Genomic DNA, 24,061 nt, shown 5'->3' with positions numbered 1-24,061 from the left:
GGAAAAGCCATTGCACTGAGACAGTTCCTCTCTCTCAGCCTCAGAATTTGCATCCAGTGGTACGAGTAGGCATCATGACTGAGGTCTTCCTTGGTTGCAGTGAATGACCATGACTTCGTCTGTGCTGCGTTGTGCCCTTCTGCCTGTGGATCTCACTGTAGATTTCATCCACCCAGTCCACCCAAGCTGACTTCATTTACAAATAATCAAAAGAACATGACAGCATACAGCAGCTGAATTCCTCTGTTGGTAACTATTAGGAACTAATACGTAATTTATAGTACTGTAGAAGTATTGGCAGTGTTCCAATTTGTTCTGTATTTCATTTAAATACATAACTTGTTACTCAATTAAACAGTAGTTTGTTTTTTTTTAATACCTTTTTATTATTTCCATAAAACTTTGGCTAATTGGGGCAGCTACTTAGTTGGGCCAAAATGTCCGGGTCCCAATGTGTCCCGATTAACCAGAATCCACTGTATAAAGTAAACAAGCTGCTTGCTCATTCCAATGGTCAGGAGAAGGAAAGCAGAAACAACATGGGTCTGGCAGACAAAGGATGCTCAGAACATTTCGGTTCTCTGTCCTTGAATAATTAAACCTGCTTATGATGCCTGTATATTCTCTGCAGCAGACCGCAGACCCTTAGCAATTGGTAGCACTGGATGGAGCTGTATTACCTGCACACTGTCAAAGGGACTCTGTGAGCTTCTTAAGAGCTTTATCGACATATGCCTACAACACAATATTTGCAGTGCACTCATCGTTTTTGTTATTTTCACTCTCAGTTCGGAGTGGATGGATTCTGTCCCATGCAGAAACACACTGGGAGTTTCAGCACAGCCACACTGTTTCAGGCTTTGCAAAGCACAACTGAAGGATGTCCCAATCCAGTTGAATATGAGCCATATCAAGCTGATCGCCCATCCCCGGAGATGACACTCGGAGCTTTAGCTGATGTCTTGCGTGGTTGTGCTGCGGCGGGGATTGTCTCTGCCTCCTTGTCCTCTTTGGTGCATCTCCTCCCATTTAAGCCTATTCTGGATAATCCCATTTAGCATTGGCTTCAGGCGTGGGTTAACTTTCACCAGGGCCTAGGAATTAATTAACAAAAAGATATAAATGCTTCTTGTTAAGAATTTTACCAGAAGGAAAATGAGAATCACTAATTTTAATGGAAAATGAAGAGCCTCTCCTCAGTTACATGTTATATAGCATGGAAGCAGACTCTTTGGCTTAACATCTAAAACTTTGCCAAACTTCTCTCGATGTGTGTTGCAGAGGATATTGACTGGCTGCATCACATTCTGGTATGGAAACACCAATGCCCTTGAATGGAAAATCCTACAAAAGTAGTGGAAAAAAAGTAAAGCCCTCCCCACCACTGAGCACACCTACATGAAATGCTGTCACAGGAGAGCAGCATCCATCATCAGCGATCCCCACCACCCAGGTTGATCTCTCTTCTCACAGCTACCATCAGGAAGAAGGTACAGGAGCCTCAGGATTCACACAACTTGGTTCAGGAACAATTATTACCCATCAACCATCAGGGTCTTGAACCAAAGAGGACAACTTCACTCAACTTCGCTTGCCCAATCATTGAGAACTCCCCACAACCAATGGACTCACTTTCAAGGACTCTTCATTACATGTTCTCCATATTTATTGCTTATTTATTTATTATTATTATTACTGCTTTTTATATTTGCATAGTTTATCATCTTCTGCACTCTGGTTGAATGCCCTAGTTGGGTGGTCTTTCATTGATCTGTTATGGTTATTATTCTATAGATTCTTTGAGGATGTCCACAAGAAAATAAATTTCAGAGGACAGAGGGCAAGCATTAAAGAGGGCCACTTTTCAGCATAATTGTAAAAGGACTAAGAGGGTTGTAAAAGAGCGCCTGAAGGCTTTGTGTGTCAATGCATGGAGCATTCGTAATAAGGTGGATGAATTGAAAGTGCAGATTGTTATTAATGATTATGATATAGTTGGGATCACAGAGACATGGCTCCAGGGTGACCAGGGATGGGAGCTCAACGTTCTGGGATATTCAATATTCAGGAGGGATAGACATGAAGGAAGGGGAGGTGGGGTGGCGTTGCTGGTTAAAGAAGAGATTAATGCAATAGAAAGGAAGGACATAAGCCGGGAAGATGTGGAATCGATATGGGTAGAGCTGCGTAACACTAAGGGGCAGAAGACGCTGGTGGGAGTTGTGTACAGGCCACCTAACAGTAGTAGTGAGGTCGGAGATGGTATTAAACAGGAAATTAGAAATGTGTGCAATAAAGGAACAGCAGTTATAATGGGTGACTTCAATCTACATGTAGATTGGGTGAACCAAATTGGTAAAGGTGCTGAGGAAGAGGATTTCTTGGAATGTATGCGGGATGGTTTTTTGAACCAACATGTCGAGGAACCAACTAGAGAGCAGGCTATTCTGGACTGGGTTTTGAGCAATGAGGAAGGGTTAATTAGCGATCTTGTCGTGAGAGGCCCCTTGGGTAAGAGTGACCATAATATGGTGGAATTCTTCATTAAGATGGAGAGTGACATAGTTAATTCAGAAACAAAGGTTCTGAACTTAAAGAGGGGTAACTTTGAAGGTATGAGACGTGAATTAGCTAAGATAGACTGGCAAATGACACTTAAAGGATTGACGGTGGATATGCAATGGCAAGCATTTAAAGGTTGCATGGATGAACTACAACAATTGTTCATCCCAGTTTGGCAAAAGAATAAATCAAGGAAGGTAGTGCACCCGTGGCTGACAAGAGAAATTAGGGATAGTATCAATTCCAAAGAAGAAGCATACAAATTAGCCAAAGTGGCTCACCTGAGGACTGGGAGAAATTCAGAGTTCAGCAGAGGAGGACAAAGGGCTTAATTAGGAAGGGGAAAAAAGATTATGAGAGAAAACTGGCAGGAAACATAAAAACGGACTGTAAAAGCTTTTATAGATATGTGAAAAGGAAAAGACTGGTAAAGACAAATGTAGGTCCCCTGCAGACAGAAACAAGTGAATTGATTATGGGGAGCAAGGACATGGCAGACCAATTGAATAATTACTTTGGTTCTGTCTTCACTAAGGAGGACATAAATAATCTTCCAGAAATAGTAGGGGACAGAGGGTCCAGTGAGATGGAGGAACTGAGCGAAATACATGTTAGTAGGGAAGTGGTGTTAGGTAAATTGAAGGGATTGAAGGCAGATAAATCCCCAGGGCCAGATGGTCTGCATCCCAGGGTGCTTAAGGAAGTAGCCCAAGAAATAGTGGATGCATTAGTGATAATTTTTCAAAACTCGTTAGATTCTGGACTAGTTCCTGAGGATTGGAGGGTGGCTAATGTAACTCCACTTTTTAAAAAAGCAGGGAGAGAGAAACCGGGGAATTATAGACCGGTTAGCCTAACGTCGGTGGTGGGGAAACTGCTGGAGTCAGTTATCAAGGATATGATAACAGCACATTTGGAAAGTGGTGAAATGATCAGACAGAGTCAGCATGGATTTGTGAAAGGAAAATCATGTCTGACGAATCTCATAGAATTTTTTGAGGATGTAACTAGTAGAGTGGATAGGGGAGAACCAGTGGATGTGGTATATTTGGATTTTCAGAAGGCTTTTGACAAGGTCCCACACAGGAGATTAGTGTGCAAACTTAAAGCACACGGTATTGCGGGTAAGGTATTGGTGTGGGTGGAGAGTTGGTTAGCAGACAGGAAGCAAAGAGTGGGAATAAACGGGACCTTTTCAGAATGGCAGGCGGTGACTAGTGGGGTACCGCAAGGCTCAGTGCTGGGACCTCAGTTGCTTACAATATATATTAATGACTTGGATGAGGGAATTAAATGCAGCATCTCCAAGTTTGCGGATGACGCGAAGCTGGGTGGCAGTGTTAGCTGTGAGGAGGATGCTAAGAGGATGCAGGGTGACTTGGATAGGTTGGGTGAGTGGGCAAATTCATGGCAGATGCAATTTAATGTGGATAAATGTGAAGTTATCCACTTTGGTGGCAAAAATAGGAAAACAGATTATTATCTGAATGGTGGCTGATTAGGAAAAGGGGAGGTGCAACGAAACCCGGGTGTCATTATACACCACTCATTGAAAGTGGGCATGCAGGTACAGCAGGCGGTGAAAAAGGCGAATGGTATGCTGGTCTTCATAGCAAGAGGATTCGAGTACAGGAGCAGGGAGGTACTACTGCAGTTGTACAAGGCCTTGGTGAGACCACACCTGGAGTATTGTGTGCAGTTTTAGTCCCCTAATCTGAGGAAAGACATCCTTGCCATAGAGGGAGTACAAAGAAGGTTCACCAGATTGATTCCTAGGATGGCAGGACTTTCATATGAAGAAAGACTGGATGAACTGGGCTTGTACTCGTTGGAATTTAGAAGATTGAGGGGGGATCTGATTGAAACGTATAAGATCCTAAAGGGATTGGACAGGCTAGATGCAGGAAGATTGTTCCCGATGTTGGGGAAGTCCAGAACGAGGGGCCACAGTTTGAGGATAGAGGGGAAGCCTTTTAGGACCGAGATTAGGAAAAACTTCTTCACACAGAGAGAATCTGTGGAATTCTCTGCCACAGGAAACAGTTGAGGCCAGTTCATTGGCTATATTTAAGAGGGAGTTAGACATGGCCCTTGTGGCTACGGGGGTCAGGGGGTATGGAGGGAAGGCTGGGGCGGGGTTCTGAGTTGGATGATCAGCCATGATCATAATAAATGGCGGTGCAGGCTCGAAGGGCCGAATGGCCTACTCCTGCACCTATTTTCTATGTATGTTTCTATGTATAGATATACTTAGATAATAAAATTTACTTTGAACTTTGAACTTGTCCATGCCAATTAAGTTGGCTCCCCGAGTGAGTCCCATTTGCTTCTGCATTTGACCCATATCTTTCTGAACCTTTCATTGTAATTGTCCCCTTCCTCTTTATACTTTATACTTTATACTTTATTGTATACTCTTCCACTACTTCTGGCAGCCCATTCCACATACTGGCACCCTTGGTGTGAAAAATTTGCCCTTCAGGTCTCCCTTAAACTTTTCATATTTTCCCTTAAGCCTACTGCCCTTTCCATCTGATTATCTACATTAGCCAGGCCTCTTGTGATTTTATAGACCTCTATAAAATCTCCCCTCAGCTTCCTGCACTCTAACCAATGCAAAATCCTCTCTCACAGTTTGGCATACAAACAGGAAATTTCCCCATCTCACTAAATCCTTAACAATATCCATTAATTAGTGAATGGTAGATTGTAATAAAGTGGAATTGGAATTGGTTTATTGTTGTCACATGTACCGCTTTACAGTGAAAAAGCTCATCCTGTGTATGCCCATACAGATCATTACACAGTGCATTGAGGTAGAACAATAATAAAATGGAACAGCTAGAGAGGAAATGATGAGGTGCAAGATCATAATGACATGGAGTGTGAGAACTGATTCCAATTTTCAGCATAACAAAACCCTCGCCTTCTACTGGAGTAGAAGGTATAGAAGCTAAATCCTTCGTCTGTGAGCTGCAATTGACATACAGATATTGCTGCTCCTGAGGATGATAACTGGTGTCTTTCACTCCTTTTGCTGAAATGCAACCAGAAACACTCCATAATAACTTGTTTTTAACCACTGATCGTAGCCAAAGTCTATCAAGCAATAACCTACATAACACAACACAATCATCTCAAAAGTTCATGTTCAAACTAAAGTATAATTGTCATTCAGCCATACACGAATACCCATGAATACAGCCAAACAAAATAATGTTTCTCTGAGGCCAAGGTATAAAACATAACCACGAACAGTCATACACAGCATAAGGCACATATAGCACATATAAAAGAGCAAACCTCCCCACTCCATCTAGCCTTCACTCCTTCGTTCTCCGTCTCAGTGACCTTGACTGTATTTTATTCAGAGACCGAATTAAACTGTGGATTCAATGTTGACTATCAGCATGCCTCTCCCTCCAGCGAGAATTTTACACCTCTTTATTTTTCAGCATTATATTTTCTGTTTTATTTGACTGTGTAATGCAATACAAACCAGCAATAAATCAATTTTTCACAGCTGCAGAAAACAGTTTCTGGCACCTTGAAAAATTAAGGCACTCCGGTGAAGGGAGTTGAGGCCTCATTGATATACCAGGCCTTTGATGAGTTTGGTTTCCACCCCCAAGGAAAGATTATGCTTGCCTTGAAAAAAAAGCACACCAACATTCACTGGGTTGATTTTTAGTTATGAGAACTGTCTGACTGGCAGAAATTAGAATAAATTGAGCATCATATTTGACTGAGATCACCAGAGGCATTTTACCCTATTTTGTTGGGGACATTAATGAACTCAATACAATTTATTCACAAAGTCACAGGATGGCTCCAGCATGGGTCTATTCAGTCCAACAACTCTCTGCCATCGCCACAATAGAACAATCCAGATGGTCCCACTTGCCACCTCTCCTCACATACTTGCAAACATTTCCCTTTCAAGTACCCAATACTGTTCTTTCTTGAACACCATCTCAAACTGCCTCCACTGCTCCCCCTGGTGTTACCTTACAGCATAAATCATTTGCTGCTTACAAAGTTTTTCCCTTGGGTCACATCTGAACCTCAGCAACTTACCAAGTGCATTTTCTCTCTATCTACTCTTCCTGGTCCCCTCAGGATTTCAAATTCTTCTGTTTGATTTTCTTTCAAACAAATGCTATCTAAGTAGAACATTCCCATCAAATATTCTTGTAACTAAATTCTTCATCCCTGGAGACAATGTAGAAGATCTCCCCTGCACTCAAAACGTTTAAAGCCCAGTCACTGGTGGCAGAACCAGTGTTTTGAAAAGGTCATCTTGATTCTTTTTTTGCTCAAGTCCTTATTAATAAAGGTCAAGATCCTGGATGCTTCTGTTTTGAAGCACTTTCTCAACATGCCCTTCTACTTTTGATAATGTGAACACATACATCTCCAATTATTCCTGCAGCTTCTTAGAATTGTGACTAACAGCAAAGACTGCAGCTGCTATATATCTGAAATAAAAGCAGAAAATGCTGAAGATACTCAGCATGTCAAGCAGAATCTGTGGAGAGGGTAAGCATTTTAAGTTCATGGCCTTCTGTCGTAATTGTGCCTCTAGTTTATATTGTCTATCTTTATTCTTCCCATCAGAATGTTAACACAATTTTTCTGCCTTAATGCTCATCTATTACATTTCCAACTATTCCACTGAACTGTCCATATTGTGTTTCTGTATATTACAATCCTCCTCACGGTTCAACACACTTCAAAGTCTTTAAGCTTTCCTACAGATTTGGAGATTGCATCTGAAACTACCAAATGCAAATTGATAATGTATATAAAGAAGGAAGTGTTTCTGGTATTGACTCCTGAAGACCTCATTGTTTGTCTGCCTCCAGTCTAAAGTATCTGACATTGCACCTCTCTACTCTCTATCACTTTGCTGTTTTTCTAATCTATGCTGGTGTGACCCCTTTTATTTCACAACCTCCAGGCCGACGATACAGTTGGTGCGTTTACATCTCCTGTTTACTTATACTCTCACCTGTGGGTATTCTGTCCAGCCTTCTCCATTCTAAAAATGGGCATCTGAACCGACTGGGCCCCAGACCTGGAACTTCTTTAAGTTTTTGACCATCATCCTGATTGCCATGCCAGGAGGGATCTTAGACAGAGAAGTGGAGCACTCTCGGTTGTACTCAGGTGGCACTGGGGGATTCTGAATTGCTGGCTCACCATTCCAGAGGGTCTAGCTTGTTATTCTGTAGTGCACATTCTGCTTGCCTGCCTGCCTCTTGGGGAAGTGGAAAGCTCTTCATCAAACTCTAGAAAGTCTCTAGCGATTAGCAAATAATTATTACCACTCTATCAGAAATCACATTAGAATTTGGAAGAAGGAACCATGATCACTATGACTAAATGAGACTGATGTGAAGGTGTGGATAAATGGAGGAGATTCCCAGATGTCCTGGGTAACACCACCTTTCTTCCTTCTGCTAACTCATCCTCTCCCTGCTTCCTCTTCTTTCTCTCTGTGTCCACCATGTTCTTTGTGTGTCTACCCAACTCCCTTTCCATGTTTATATACCAGTGAGTTTTTTTGGACCATTACGATTACTGCACGTGGAATGAAGGTGTATGTGGTGGATCAGCCTTTATGTCTTGGCTTCTGATTAACCAAACATCCTTTCTACTTCTACCCAGCCACTCATTTCACATGGGTGATAGTAGCACCAGCTTCTGTAAGAAGTCTTATCCACCCTGGAGAATTAGTATTAATATAGAACTAATTTTATTTGACAATTATGTGGGAATTTGTTAGTTGTATTGATTAGTCATTTGAAGTTTCAGTTAAGTAGGTAACTTAATATACAGCTTCATTCTGGGAAGAGAGTAGTTAGGAACAACTGGGGAATTGTTGGAGTCCATTATTAAGGACAACGTTTTGGGATATTTGGAGACTAATGATAAAATAAGTCAAAGTCAGCATGGTTTCTGTCAAGGGAAATCTTGTCTGACAAATCTGTTAGAATTCTTTGAGGAAGTAACAGGCAGGATGGACAAAGGAGAGGCAGTGGATGTCATTTACTTGGATTTTTAGAAGGCATTTGATAAGGTGCCTCACATGAGCTGCTTAACAAGATAAAATCCTGTGGTGTTACAGGAAATATATTGACATGGATACAGGAATGGCTGACACTCAGGAGGCAGCAAATGGGAATAAAAGGGGCCTTTTCTGTTTGGCTACCGTTGACTAGTGGTGTTCCTCAGGGGTCAGTTTTGGGACCACTACTTTTCACATTTTTTGTCAATGATTTTGATCATGGAATTGATGTCTTTATGGCAAAGTTTGCAGATGATATAAGGATAGGTGGAGGGGTAGGTAGTGCTGCGGAAGTAATGCAATTGCAGCAGAACTTCGACAAATTGGAAGAATGTCAAAAAATACACTCAAAAACCTCTATAGTTGTACCGTGGAGAGCATTCTGACAGGCTGCATCACTGTCTGGTACCGAGGGGCTACTGCACAGGACCGAAAGAAACTGCAGAAGGTTGTAAATTTAGTCGGCTCCATCTTGGGCACTAGCCGACAAAGTACCCAGGACATCTTCAGGGAATGATGTCTCAGAAAGGCAACTCCATTATTAAATACCTCCAACACCCAGGGCATGCACTTCTCTCACTGTTACCATCAGGTAGGAAGTACAGAAGCCTGAAGGCACACGCTCAGCGATTCGGGAACAGCTTCTTCCCCTCTGCCATCCAATTCCTCAACAGACATTGAAGCTTTGGACACTACCTCACTTTTTTTAATATATAGTATTGATGTTTTTGCACATTTAAAAAAATCTATACAATATACATAATTGATTTACTTGTTTATTTATTATTATGTTTTATTTTATTATTTTTTTCTCTCTCTGCTAGATTATGTATTGCATTGAACTGCTGCTGCTGCTAAGTTAACAAATTTCACGTCACATGCCGATGATAATAAACCTGATTCTGATTCTGAATGGGCAAAAAAGTGGCAGAAAAAGTGTACAGTGTTGGGAAATGTATGATAATATATCCTGGTAAAAGGAACAACAGTGCAGACTAATATCTAAATGGGGAGAAAATTCAAACATCAGCGGTATGAAAGGACTTAGGAGTCCTCTTGCAAGACTCCCAGAAGGTTAATTCATAGCTTGAGTCTGTGGTAAAGGAGGCAAATGCAAAGTTGGCATTTATTTCACGGGGAATAGAATATAAACGCAAGGAGATAATGCTACGGCTTTATAAAGCACTGGTGAGGCCACACTTGGAATACTGTCAACAGCTTGGGGACCTATTTCTCAGAAAAGATATTTTGTCATTGGAGGGAATCCAGAGGAGGATGATTCCAGGAATGAAAGCTTTAACATATGAGGAGTGTTTGGCAGCTTTGGGCCTGTACTCACTGGATTTAGAAGAATGTGGGGGGGGGGGGGTGGGCAGGAACCTCATTGAAATCTACCGAATGTCGAAAGGACTAAATAGGGTGGACGTGGAGATGATGTTCCCTCTGGTGGGGTTATCCAGAACTAGAGGTACATACTCAAAATTGATGGGAGACCTTTCAGAACAGAGGTAAGGAGAAATGTTTTTAGCCAAAGAGTGGTGAGTCTGTGGAATACTCTGTCATAGACTGTAGAGGAAGCCAAGTCCGTGGGTACATTTAAAGCAGAAGTTGATAGATTCCTGATTGGTAGGGGCCTCAAGGGATATGGTGAGAGGGCAGGTGTATGGGCTTGAATGATATCTGGAATCAACCATGATGAAATGCTGGAGCAGGCTCAATGGGCTGAATAGCCTAATTCTGCTCCTATGTCTTAAGGACAACGATGCATTTCCACTCTGAAGAAAACGCACAAGTTTCAGAATGTGGCCATGAATCCTTGACAGGCTGTTTCTCCACAAAGATTCAGGATGGAATTGGTCAGGAATCCAATGGTGTGATGCTTTCCCACTCTTCTCACTTGTTGGACAATCAGAAATACCAATGGTCTGAGTTGTATACAACCTGATTCTGGATGTTTAATTTCCTGGTAAAACATTCATTTCGTTTGTTGTAGGAGATGTGTGGGAGGGTGGGGACATTACTGAGGTTGTAATATGGTAAGACAGGCACCTGGATCTGGATATACTGTGCCTTCTAATCACGGAACAGGGCCTAACATAGGAACATGGTGGATTGTAGTGATTAATCTCATCCATTTAAAACTGCTTTATTAAGGGTTCAGATCTTGCCTTTCGGAATTTATGGAAGCTAGGATTCAGAGCAACAAATAATCATCAGGTATATTTTGGAGCAGCTTTGCAAGAGAATATTCTTTTGTTTGTTTGATCAGTCTTGGAATTTCGATGGACTATGAGTCCTTCCAGACACAGTGCCCACTACTTCAAGTTGAAGGCTGACTAATAGCAGGGTATAGAAAGCACAACAATCAGCAAGGTAGATTCCAACACAACAGCACTGTGTCAGATCCATCATACTAAACTGTTAATAGAGATTTAAATAAAGACAAATTATCTTCAGATTTACAAAATCATCTTCTGGTACAGATTGCAAATAGAATAAAAAGAAAAAAACACTGTGGCTAATTTTTAAAGAAAGAATTGATAAACTATTAAACTAATATGGAATCTTGGTGAGACAAGGTCTAAGTTCTGAGTAAAACTTTAGTCTCTATTTTATCAAAAAAAACCTACTGGGAACTAGAAAAGATGCAAAAATGATTTACAATACAGAGAAGTTAAAACTTTGCAAAGAGTCTGATGCAGTGGAGAATTCCAAGACTAGATAATACAAGCATAAGATAATCATTAAAAATACAAAGTATCCAGGGAATGGTTGGTAGCTGGAGCTTACTGCCAAGTGGAATGGTTAGGCTGAATTATATTTGAGAGAAGGTGAGGATAAGTAAGGTTTTATATCAATAGACCAAGTAAGATGAAAGAAGGCATCACAGCACGATTCACTGAACTCACACTGATCCTGGACCACCTATTTAAATCCTACATTAATCCCACATTCTCACCAGCTCCCCGCAGATTCAGCCACTCGTCTCCTCACCAGAGGCAGTGGCCGATAAAACTACTAACCTGCACTTCCTTGGGTAGTGGGAGGAAGCTGGATTATTGAGAGGAATCCCACAGGGTCACAGGGTCACAGGGGAATGTGCAAGCTCCGCTGGTGATATGAGGCAGTGGCTGTACCAGCTGCAGCAGAGTGCCATCTCTCATGCAGTAGAGGTTGAATGTCTTGCATCTGTGTATAGATACTACAGCTTGTCTAAACAGGAATGGTTTCAATGGGCATGTCCTCAGAACGGATTAGCTCAGAAGATATAGGGTGGACCAGTAGATTTAGGAGTCACACAGCTGAAGCTTTAGGGGGGTAAAATGATGGTATTTACAAGAGTGTATTTAATAATTATATTACCTCCTTTGGTGGTGATTTCAGTCCTGCACAGATGCAAATCTTTACAATGTAGAGATATGCAGAAACCCTCTCCCAAACTGGTTAGTTTAAAACTGCAGGAATCTGACTTAACAACAACTTTCTCTTGACAGTTAACTTCTCTAAATTTGTGTTTAAAATTTTTCCGAGCACCTTCAATGTTATCAGTGAGAAGTCTATTCAGTATGACTTTAACTTCGGCTCCAGGTAGCTAACCACATTTCTCGGAGATTTTTACACCCCCTTATTTCCCAAAACTCTTGGCAACCCTACAAGATTAGTTGCATGGGGGTGGAGGGCAATGATAAAGTTGGCAGTGAGGACCAGTTGCTCAGATGTCAACAGAGTACGAGCAGCCAGCACTCCGCCCAGAGTACAGCACTGGGTGAGGAGCTGGACTCGCATGCTGTTGATTCCTTGGCTGGGAACAATCAGATTCTTAAAATATGATAGCACATCTTTTAAAATACCAAATCACAAATAGTGGCTTTACTCTCCCCGGATGGATTATAATGTTTATCACTGTTTATGATTTCATTTCCAAGTACAATAATCAAGTGGATAAGGGGCTTGTTGCATCACAGCAATGTTACCTGTGGTACTATTTTCTTACCTTTGACAGCATTATAGGTCACATGCTTCCCTGCTGTGACAACATGAACCCAATGTTGCTAAGTATTTCTCACTGAAAACTGATTTGTGCTTTTAGTTGTTAGTCTGCAATGCTTATATGGTAGTGCCATTATCCATCTCATGGACTCGCTGGAAAAACACACAGTTAGCACAATTAGTTAACAATGAGTGAGGAGAGGGACCGGCAATGTTTTATTTCTATTACTGACTGAGCCGATGCATTAGATTGTTTTGTTTGTTCATGCAAACTTGGTTTTCAGTTTCATTTCTTGTTATTTTGGAAACACAATGTTCTTGGCCTTCTTATCTTTCTCTAATAGGATGCAATTAGAAATAGTTAAAATCTGGATTGTTTTTTGCAATTAAATTAATTTTAATTATTTTATACAATGCACACTCCTGACAGGGTGACAATTAACAAGACTTTAGAAAGAGGCTATTTCAGTATGGGCTTTGACTTGTGTACCGTATAGCCTACAGTATAATAAGGGACTACTTTATGTTTTAGTACCATGTCGTTGAATGCTCTATTAGGTACATATTGAGCATGCGCTATTAGGCGCGTATTGATCTGTACGTGTGTGTCGAGTTCGGATTCTGCCCGTAAAGAACCATGAAACTTCGCTCCCGTCTCCAGTGTTTTTATAAATAGCATTGTTGTGTAACCTGGCCACATACACAACAAATTGGCGACGAGGTTAATGAACCTACATCATATCAGAACACCATGTTTTAATTGATAATGACACTCGAAAGAAGAGCGCAAGGAACAAGCCAAGGAGCGGGAGAAGGAGGAAGAGCGAGGCCGCAAGCCTGAAAGGAAGCAGGAGCACAGTCAGGATCGGGAACGTCGGGAGACCAAGAGACACAGTCGGAGCCACAGCACGTCCAGCCAAGACCACAGCCGGCGCTGACCCCCAGGGGCTGAGGGTCTGCCTGTTCCAGAAGGGAGATAAAAAGGAGCGACACACACATCTAGACGGAGTGTGTTCATGGTGCTAGCAAAAAGGACACGAGTCAAAAAGAAAACGGGGAAAACGGGGCTAAATTAATATTACAAAAATGGCGATAATTGGAATCGTTACAACATTTGATAGTGGCATTGAAGACTGGGCAACTTACATTGAGAGAGTGGAGTTATATTGTGAGGCAAACGGTGTTAATGATGAAAAGAAAGCCAGTGTCTTACTCAGTATTATGGGAGCAAAAACATATGCGCTGCTATGGAGCTTGTTAATCCCTGAAAAGCCAGCTGGCAAAACGTTCAAGCAAATTGTAGACACTCTCCAACAGCATTTAAAACCCAAACCACTGGTCATTGCTGAGAGATTTAAATTTCACAAATGGAATCAGAGCAAAAATGAAAGCATTTCTGAATACTGTGCTGAATTACACAAATTATCAGAACATTGTCAATTTGGAGCTGGTCTATCAGACGCATTGAGAGACAGTTTAGTGTGTGGCATGCACTGTGAAACCACATAGAAGAAGCTCCTGGGTGAAAAAGACCTTACATTAGAGAAGGCGCTGAACATTGCAATATCAACAGAAACAGCCGCACGGGGTGTTTCAGAGATACAACAAAAATCTCTGGAATATGCTACGAATAAAATGTCACTGAACAGAAATGAAGGAAAGAAATGTTATCATTGTGGGAACATGTCACATGACTCTGATGACTGTTGGTTTAAAGACAAAGAATGCAGAAACTGTGGCAAACAGGGCCACATTGCCAGAGTATGCAAAGCTAGTCAACAGCAGAAAAAGGACAAAATACAGAGAAACAAGAAACCCCAGAAAGGAAAATACAACAATGTGCACAAAATGGAAGAAAGCAGTTCTGATGAAAATGACTCAGACGAAAGTGAATTGTCTTGTCTGCAGCTTCACAGTGTGAAAGAGACAGATGATCGAAGAGTAATAGAGATCACTCCACAAGTGGCAGGCGTGAGACTGAAAATGGAGTTGGACACAGGCTCAGCTTTAACAGTGATCTCTGTACACGACCACAAATGACTGTTTTCTCACATACCTCTGAAACGAACAAGACTACTGCTAAAGACTTACACAGGATAGAAAGTCCGTCCCAAAGGTAAAATTAAAGTGACAGTGACCTACAGAGACAAAACATAGCAGCTGAACCTCTATGTACTGAAAAAGGGAGAAACACCATTGCTGGGATGTGAATGGCTCAGGAAAATCCAGTTGGATTGGCACACCATCAAGGCACTAGATGTGTCAACAAAGGAGGGCAGCTCAGCGGGGAAGATGTCCGCAGCTCTTCTCTCACCCATTGTCGACTATTACAATGACGAGGAGGACCTAGACAGCGTCGACGATGAGGACGAACGCAGTATCCGTGGCCGTGACTTGGATGAAGATACAGAGGATACACATGAGACAGATATTGCCAATAAGCAGGATGATGAAGACTACCTGGAAGTAAAAGAGCAGATGTACCAGGAGAAATTGACATTTCTCAAAAGACAGCTACAGCAGTTACAGAAAGGCACTTTGCAGGAGTATCAGAAAAGGATGAAGATACTAGATCAACAATACAAGGAAAGAATACGAAATGCAGAGCTTTTTCTGCAACTGGAGACAGAACAAGTGGAAAGGAATTATATTAAAGAGAAGAAAGCAGCAGTGAAGGAATTTGAAGATAAAAAGATAGAGTTAGAAGAGAAGAAAAAATGATTGAGTGTGAGAGGCTAACAATGGAGCTCACAGGAGATTCTATGGAGGTAAAGCCAGTAATGACTAGGAAACTAAGAAGGAGACCTAATGACCCTGTTCCAATTACTGACAAAAGATGAAAACCTGCATCTGTGCAGTTAAATTACTTGTTAACAGATAATGGAAGATCTGCAAACTCTCAATAAGCTTAAATCTCCGAAAAGACCAGCATCTCCGTCTTCTCCTGAGCATCTTCCCAGCACTCCTGCTGAATCACCAGCACAAAGATATGAAGCAAAAATAGAAGATGGAAAATTATATTACAATAAGACATGGTATCATAAAGGTCAGGCTATCTATTTGGAATCTAAGGAGAATACGAAGATTGGCTGTGTAATTAGCTCAGTTGGAACAAATGAGATATGGGTAAGGAAGACAAGTGATAGCACAAAGATGCGTATATATCTAGGACAGCCGCACAGAGAAGTCTTCATTACATGGAGGCGATCTGCTGCCTAGAACTCTTAGCAAGTTGGAGGCGCACATCTTCTTAACTTACTTACTATGCTCAGAGGTCAACTTTTCATGACTTTTATATAGAAATCTGTATTAAAACAAACAAGTTTATTGACAGATATTACCCGAAGAGGCAGAGAAGACCCCCCCCCCAAGAGACTTGAGTTATAAATGGGTCTTAGACCAAAAGTAAAAAAAAGGCTTGTTATAATTTGATATTATTACGTTACTTTGTTATAATTTGATATTATTAAGTTACTAAGTAAACAAATGGTAGGCGTTTGTATGTTAAGGGTAAACATATTTGTTTAGCATAGTGCCACAGTAAAGAAAAGTTGATACACTATTAAAATAAAAGGGGAGGAGTGTACGGTATAGCCTACAATATAATAAGGGACTACTTTATGTTTTAGTAACACGTCATTGAATGCGCTATTCAGCGCATATTGAGCATGCACTATTAGGCGCGTATTGATCTGTACGTGTGTGTTGAGTTCGGATTCTGCCAGTAAAGAACCATGAAACTTGGCTCCCATCTCCTGCATTTTTGTTAATAGGATTGTTGTGTAACCCGGCCACATACACAACAACTTGGTCTTTTTTTCACTCCCAACCTCTTGATTTAATGGGAACTGCTGCTAAGAGTGTATCTGCATTCAAATATGCAATATTAACTGCTGCCCAAAGATAGCTTCTAAAATATTTTATACAGGTTTTTCATGTGGAATCCTAATCTGCAATGGCTAGCCAACCAGGAACTGTGATTTCTGCAATTGTCGCTAGAAATCCTCTGGAAGTGTAGGTTATTCAAGTTTTTATAAAGAAGACTTCCCTACCGTCAACAGATGGATAAAAAAGCACTTTATGTTCCAGAGTAATTAATATTGTTTCTACTGTTTTATACAGGTAATGCATTGGTCCATTATATTTCAAGAAATCCAGGGAAGTAAGCAAGGTGTGTGTGCAAGGTTGGAAATTATGTTAGATTTTCAGATTAGGTGGTCCAGATTGTGGTTTAAGGGAGAAAAATTCATCTAAATCTCTAAGAGCCTCCGTTTCAATTCCCTCCTAATGTTTAATTCCGCTGACTTGAATATAATTCAGTGTCAGGAGCTGAATATAACTGACAACTGATAATTTCACTTGGACCTGATGCTGAAGAGAAGGGATGATAAATAATGGATGGAAAGAAATATTGGAATACACAAGAGCATCAAGCTCCTTGCAGAGAGAATGAGAAAGCAGATGTATGCAACGAACCCTTCAGCGTGATAAGAATATATGCAACAATGCACAGAACACTACGCATTTGATAAATGTTCCAGATATTTTCATACCGAGGTTTTGACTTAGCAGATTACGAATTCTATAATCCATTTTAAAAACCGAATTGCTTTTTTTTTGATACTGAACTCTCTGTTACCAGTCCTTCTCTCTGTCTAGTCAAGGTAATGGTTGTAATGTTGGGCTGCTTGTTGTTCACTGCAGCAGCTTTCCTCAAGTACACAATGGATCTGATTCCTGGAACATAGCAGTCATTATTTATACACTTGCCTTTCACATGGCTCGTCTCTGACATTTCCCTGTCTAGATTTCCCAGTCTCTGTCTCAGGAGCCCAGTTTTCAACCCAACATGTATCGTAAGGCCACAGAGTCCCACAGCTACTTTTCCTCCCACACTCCCTGGGCAGTATGGTGACACAATAGTTGGTGCTGCTCTAAAGACCTGGATTCAATCTTCATCCCAGGTGTTGTGTGTGCAGATTTTATATGTTTGCCCTGCAGGTTTCTCCCACTTCCCAAAGAATGTCTGAGACACAAGAGATTCTGCAGATGCTGGAGATCTTGAGCAAAGTGCTGGGGGAACTCAAACAGTCAGCACTTCAGGTCGAGACAGTTCTGAAGAAGGGTCTCCACCCAAAACATGGCCGCTTTCTTCCTCCATGGATGCTGCCTGACCTGCTGAGTCTCTCCAACATTTTGATAGCAATGTCAAAGATATCCTGGTAGGTTAATTAACGAGAGCAGAATTACCTTTTGGTTTTGACAAGCAGCAAAAAAATTTAAAGCAGTCATGTGAGAGAGAGAGAGAGAGAATATGTAGGAGATCCACAGGAAAATAAGGTGAAGGGAATCAAATGGGAGAGATTGCTCTGCTGGGGCCAGCATGGACCTGATGAACATTTTAAAATTCACTTCTAACCACACTATTCCCAGTAATGAACAGACTTTGACATGAAACATTATCTCCTTGGCCTCCTGAGTGTTTCCAACATTTTCTGATTTTATTTAAACTCTAACAACCTGGCTCCTTGGCCGTGATTGGGTGAGCGGCTCCCTAGTGATGTCATAGAGTAGGCGGGACTAGGCAGTCACTCACAGTATGGGACATTAGCAATCACTGACCTCCCTCATCAGTGCTCAGACAAGTCTTGTTTGACGTTCAGAAGAGTGTATCTTATCCCATCCTTGTCAGTAATGACATAAAATTAGTTGGCAAAAATTCATTTAACGGAGGTTTTCTCATTTACTTGAAGCTAACAAAGTAATAATTATTTTATTTTGCTGAATTATTGCAAATTAATAGCTACACTATTGAGGCTGAGGCTCGGTAAAACCAACATTTCAGTAATCCACCCTTTTGCTCTTTAGCAGGAGCAATCCTTCATGATTTCCTTTGAATCCTTGTCCTTTTATAAATCATTATTTCAGTCTGTCTGAACTTTGCTTTTGAGAAATCCTGAACAGCGATGGAATAAACGGAGTTAAGAAGTTCAATGTCAAAAGCAGACTGGCCATTAACCAGTATCCATACTTCTATTTTGTAATTGGCTGTTTCTCAAAAGTGAAGATGTTCAGTAATGTCTAAATCCAATTAAACAAATATACTTAGACACCACATGAAGCTCCTAAAAAGCTTAGTATTTCATTTAATATTACTAAAGATCCTCTCACCACTCCAGGGGCTCAGATTCATCCTGACTGTAGTGACTACCTGAAACAAACTTCTCTCCAAATCTAAAAAGCACTTTTAATCCTTTATTACAAACCAACAATAACATCGTTTGACTTTTCCGTACTTCATGTCAAAATAATCGGATCAAATTCAAGTAACACACACACAAGACTGAAGGAACTCAGCAGGTCGGGCAGCATCAATGGAAAAAAGTACAGTTGATGTTTCAGGCCGAGACCCTTCCTCTGGACTGTAGGGTCTCGGCCCGACACATCGACTGTACTCTTTTCCATAGATCCTTCCTGGCCTGCTGAGTTCCTCCAGCATTTTGTGTATGTTGCTTGGATTTCCAGCATCTGCAGATCTTCTCTTGTGTGTGGATCAAATTCAAACAAAGACAAATGGTCAAAGACAAGTGGTCAGTGAAAAATACTCACTCCCTCTCTTTGCCACCAAACAGGTGAATAGGCAACTATATTCATTTATTTTAACCACCACACAATGCCACGTGCCACCCTGCTAACCACTGCCCAAACCCACGTGACAAATTACCTTGACCCAGAGTGAGGATGTGCAACATAAATTAAATACAGACAGACAATAAGTAGATGGCTCCTACACTGACATTGGATACTGTCTCTGTGGAGTTTTCCTGTCCTCTGCAAAGTGAGTTTGCTCCAGGTGTCCCAGTTTTAGTCTTCATCACAGATGTGTAAGCCAGCTGGCAGTGTAGTGGTATCAACACTGGACTTCGAGGCAAATGGTCCCAAGTTCAAATCCGGCCGGCTTCTTGCACGTTTTCCATCCGTGCTGGGTTGAGCGTTGAGCTAGCCCTCGTAAAAAAAGGCAAAATACTACAGAAAGGGCAAAAACGCCATCCAATGTGCCACAAACCATGAGGAGGAACAACAACAACAAGAAGGTGTATATTAACTTGCTCCTTGATGTATGTTAATAACAAAAAGAATAGAAGGTGAATTGATGGGCATGTGTGAGAGCGAATGAGTTGCAGGAAACAATGAGAAATGAAACATTATATTTAGAATATTTACTAGCCACAGCAGTTGATGCTGCTCTAGAACAAGGAGGTGATTTGTTACTAGTTGTTCTGCAACTTGAGTTAAACCAGCTGGATGTAAAGATTTGTCAAGTGTACGTTGAAAACACAGTGAAATGCATTGTTTGTGTCAAATCAGATCAGTGAGGATCGTGCCGTGGCAGCTGGCAAGGAGTCGCCACATTCCTGGCCCCACATAACATGCCCACACTTTACTACCCATAATCCTAACCATAGATCTTTGGAATGTGGGTGAGAACTGGAGCGCGCAGAGGAACAGGGAAAGCGTACAAACTCATTACAGACAGCGGTGAGAATTAACCCCCAGTTGGTGATTACTGGAACTGTAAAGCACTTGCACTAACTGCCATGCTGCTGTTATGAACTAGAACTAGCCCCTCTAACTCCCCTCCCCCGCTATAAAATCTTTCCGAGAATCACAGAATGGATCAAACACAAGGCCTTTATGCTGGGCTGTGGGGTAGGTGAAGTGGGAATGTTTATTTTTTTTTCACTTTGGCATGGTGATTGCTTGGAATTCTCTGCCCTAGAGATCTGAGAAGTCTCAGTCACCGAGCTGATCCAACAAACACCAACAATTAATTCAGCACCAGGTTGACCAGCACCTGAACCTCTGGAGAAAAGCCTGGATATAATCTTCTTGCAAATAATACTCCAGCCAGACAAAAAAGTGAACATTGCTAACAAGATATTCTGTTGAGATTTCAGAGCTTTAAGTGCTCAAAACAAACACTCCCTTTGGGAAAATATTAAATTAAATGCCAGCGAAGACATTATGTCCTCTTTGAAATTGAATCTCTTGACAGAGTTGGTACATCTCGTGAGACATGAAAAGAACAGCAAGTGGCCTGGAATGGAAGGTAATCCCACTACAGACTGCCCAAAGGGAAAAAAAAATCTTTTCTGTTCATTGTGCTTTGTAAATTTATCAACTTTCTGACAGAAGACTGATTCTATGATCTTGGCTTGCATGACTAATTGTACCTGTCATGGTTAGAATTTTGAGCATTGCATTCTTCTCAAAGTTTTGTTAAATGATAGTCACTAACCTATTTGAATCGATGGAGAACTGATTAGACTGCTAGCTGCAACCCAGGTGTATTATGAGGGGAGATCATTTGTACTCTGCAGTGTGCTGAATATTGCAGTGGAACATGTGGTCAAGTCCCTTCTCAGAAAGATACATCTACTGGCGTGTAAGGAGAAAGCTTTCCATGAAGTAATAAAAACTCAGCTGGAAACGCTGTCCGTACATTTTTTTAAATTTAATTGTGCCCAGAACGTGGTAAAAGATTTCTGCTTTGTTATACAATTATTTGCCTTGCCTGTCAACTTAAAATGGTTAGCTTTTAATATTGAGAATTCACCACAAGGTCTAACACGTCAATAAAGTAAAAGCAGTGGCTGGTTACCTAGGAATCTTTGAAGACGAAGCGTGTATAACTTGGGCAAAATATTTATTGCAAAGAGCAAAGATCATGTATCTTTAATCCTGCTTAGAAAAGACTGCTTAGTCATTGGCATGGAATCCAAGAGTTTAAGGGATAGTTTTTTTATGTGCTACTTTATAATTTTGAAAGAGAAAACTGATCAATAGTGCTTGCATGCACTATTCCTTTGCTGGGTTTGCTAATGATGTCAGCCATCACACTGTGCACATTTGATGTCAGTTCTTTAAGCTTCAAACATGCACACATCCTTGAAGATGCAGTGTGGGTGTAAAAAACAGTGTGTACCTGAACGAAGAAGGAGGGTTGCCTGTTTTTATCCTTACCTGAGCCACGATTGGGAAGTCACCCACTGAAATCTACCATTGACTCCTTTTATCATTACAGGGATTGGGCCAGATAGCTCCAGTCTTTCTCCAATTGTCTGCCAGAGAAAGGAGGTGACTGCTTTCATCTCCAAACCCCTGCTTGAAGGCAAAGCTGACGCAAATTTACCATAGTCATCCATGCAAGACAATTATTCCCTGTTGACCTCACAGAAGTAGAGCAGGAACCCATGTATTAATGCTCGAGTGAATATTCGAGAGGATCCAACATGTTACCTCATAAAGGGGAACACATATCCCATCGATCCATTCCAGCTGCAGTCTTGGAAGTTCATCTTTTCTGTTTCGGTCAAAGATGGCCTGGAAACAATAATAAATAATTACTCCTTCCTGCATATCTGGGAATCTGTTGAAATGTATCAAAGGTTCATTCCTGAGGTGGATGAGAACATAATAACGGGAGAGATTGAAAATGCAATGTCTATATACCCTGTAATTTATGAGAATAAAATGCATTGCTTTGAAACATATGAAATTCTTGGAGAGTTTAATAAGTTAGATAATTATATTTTCCTTGGCTGTGAAGTCTGGAATTGGTGGCTCACAAAACTGCAGGCACTCGGGATTAAGATGAGAAAATACAGTCCACAGAGAATTGTAAGTCCTGAGAATTCTCCACAATTGGGGCATGGAGTCTCAGTCATTGTACAGATCAATGGAATTATGCTTACTAAGGGAATGGAGGGATGTGGAAAGATGGAATGGAATGGGATGTGAGGGTTGAATTTCTCAGTTCTTCTTTCATACACTAACCAAGGAATCAGCAAATCTCTTGGCTGCAGTTTAAAATAGATGGTTCTGGAGTAGCTCTCTGTGTGTTTGATTCTGACGGTAATAAAGATATTTCAGACTGCCAGGGAATATTCTAGAGTTATGGGAATATAGCAGATATTAATTCAAACAATAAAGAGTCTTAGGTTGTATAGTAAAATCCAAGCAGTTAATTGAAGTTAAAAGCTAAAGACTGCACATGCATCAGCCAAACATTAAGGCAATAGGGTTGTGTTAATTGGTCTGCAGCTATCCAGACAACTATGGGTTTAAGTAATTTGCACCATTGTAAATAAGTTCAGGGAAGTGGCCCAGCAAAGGTATTCAGAAGTGTCTCCCACTGTAGATATGCAATTCAAAGGAAGCATTGTCAACCCAAAGTAAACAGCATCGTTGTAGCTATTGAAACTGTATTGAATAACCTACTGTTACTATTGATCTTAAGGGTATAAAATGTAATGAGCCTTGAGTTTGTGAACCTCTAACAAGAGTGTCTCTAAAATGACGCCTGCTTGTTGTAGTGAATAGACTTTTACATCATCAGCTTCAGTGTCTCTCCATTGACTTCAATCACAGGCACAACACTGATATGATCCGATGCAAGCAACTCATTTCATTCAATGTTTCAATTGACATTTGACAATAAAACTAATCTAATCTTTACTCCTACGTTCCTTTGAATTACATATCTACAGTGGAAGGCATCTCTGAATGTTTGAATACCTTGACAGGGACACCTCACTGAATGTATTTACAATGCTACAAATTACATAAACCCATAGTTGCCTGGATTGATGCAGGCCAATGAACACAACCCCATCGTCTTAACATTTAGCTGATGCATGCGCAGTCTTTAGGTTGTGGGCCAGCCTGTGCTTTGAACTTAAATTTACTGCTTGCAATTTACAAAAAAACTGAAGACTGGTTGTTGTTTGAATTAATATTCGCTATATTCACATAACTCCAGAATACTCCGCAACAGGTAGTTTTGGGTTTGAACTGGGAAACTGCATTGAAAATATCTATGATTGTGTTGCTTATACTATAGTTCAAGTTTCTAAAAAATATTCCTGCATAACCATAAATGATCATTTTAATACGTAAATACAGCTGGGCAGTAACCATAATATTCTTCAAGTAAAATATATCAGAGTCAGGTTTAATATCACTGGCATATGCCATGACATTTGTTGAATTTGTGACAGTAGTACAATGCAATATATAATAGTGTAAAAGAAAAAAAATGAATTACAGTAAGTATATATATATATATTAAATAGTTAAATTAAATAAATATTGCACAAATAAAAATATAAAAGTAGTGAGGTAGTGTTCATGGGTTCAATATCCATTCAGACGTTGGTTGGCAGAGGGGACGAAGCTGTTTCTGAATCATTGAGTGTGTGCTTTCAGACGCCTGTACCTCCTCCCTGCCTGATGGTAGCAATGAGAAGAGGCCATGCCCTGAGTGATGGGCATCCTTAATGAAGGATGCCACCTTTCTGAAGCATTGCTCCTTGAAGATGTCCTAGATACAATGGAGGATAGTACCCCGATGGAGCTAAGTTTACAACTTCCTGCAGT

At 40.8% G+C, this 24,061-nt stretch overlaps 1 protein-coding gene across 1 annotated transcript in view; it reads right to left on the bottom strand.

The window, feature by feature from the left end:
* Positions 1–950: 950 nt before the first annotated feature.
* Positions 951–24,061, bottom strand: part of pde11a (phosphodiesterase 11a) — a 249,993-nt gene continuing 226,882 nt past the window's right edge. The window contains exons 19-20 of the mRNA XM_072259771.1: positions 21,923–22,006; positions 951–1,094 (exon numbers count right to left, since the gene is read on the bottom strand). Coding sequence (XP_072115872.1) covers positions 951–1,094; positions 21,923–22,006 — 228 coding nt within the window. The remainder of the gene's footprint in view (positions 1,095–21,922; positions 22,007–24,061) is intronic.

This window comes from Mobula birostris, chromosome 6, assembly GCF_030028105.1.
Source record: "Mobula birostris isolate sMobBir1 chromosome 6, sMobBir1.hap1, whole genome shotgun sequence".
NCBI lineage: Eukaryota > Metazoa > Chordata > Chondrichthyes > Myliobatiformes > Myliobatidae > Mobula > Mobula birostris.
This window is presented reverse-complemented; position numbering and strand designations above follow the sequence as displayed.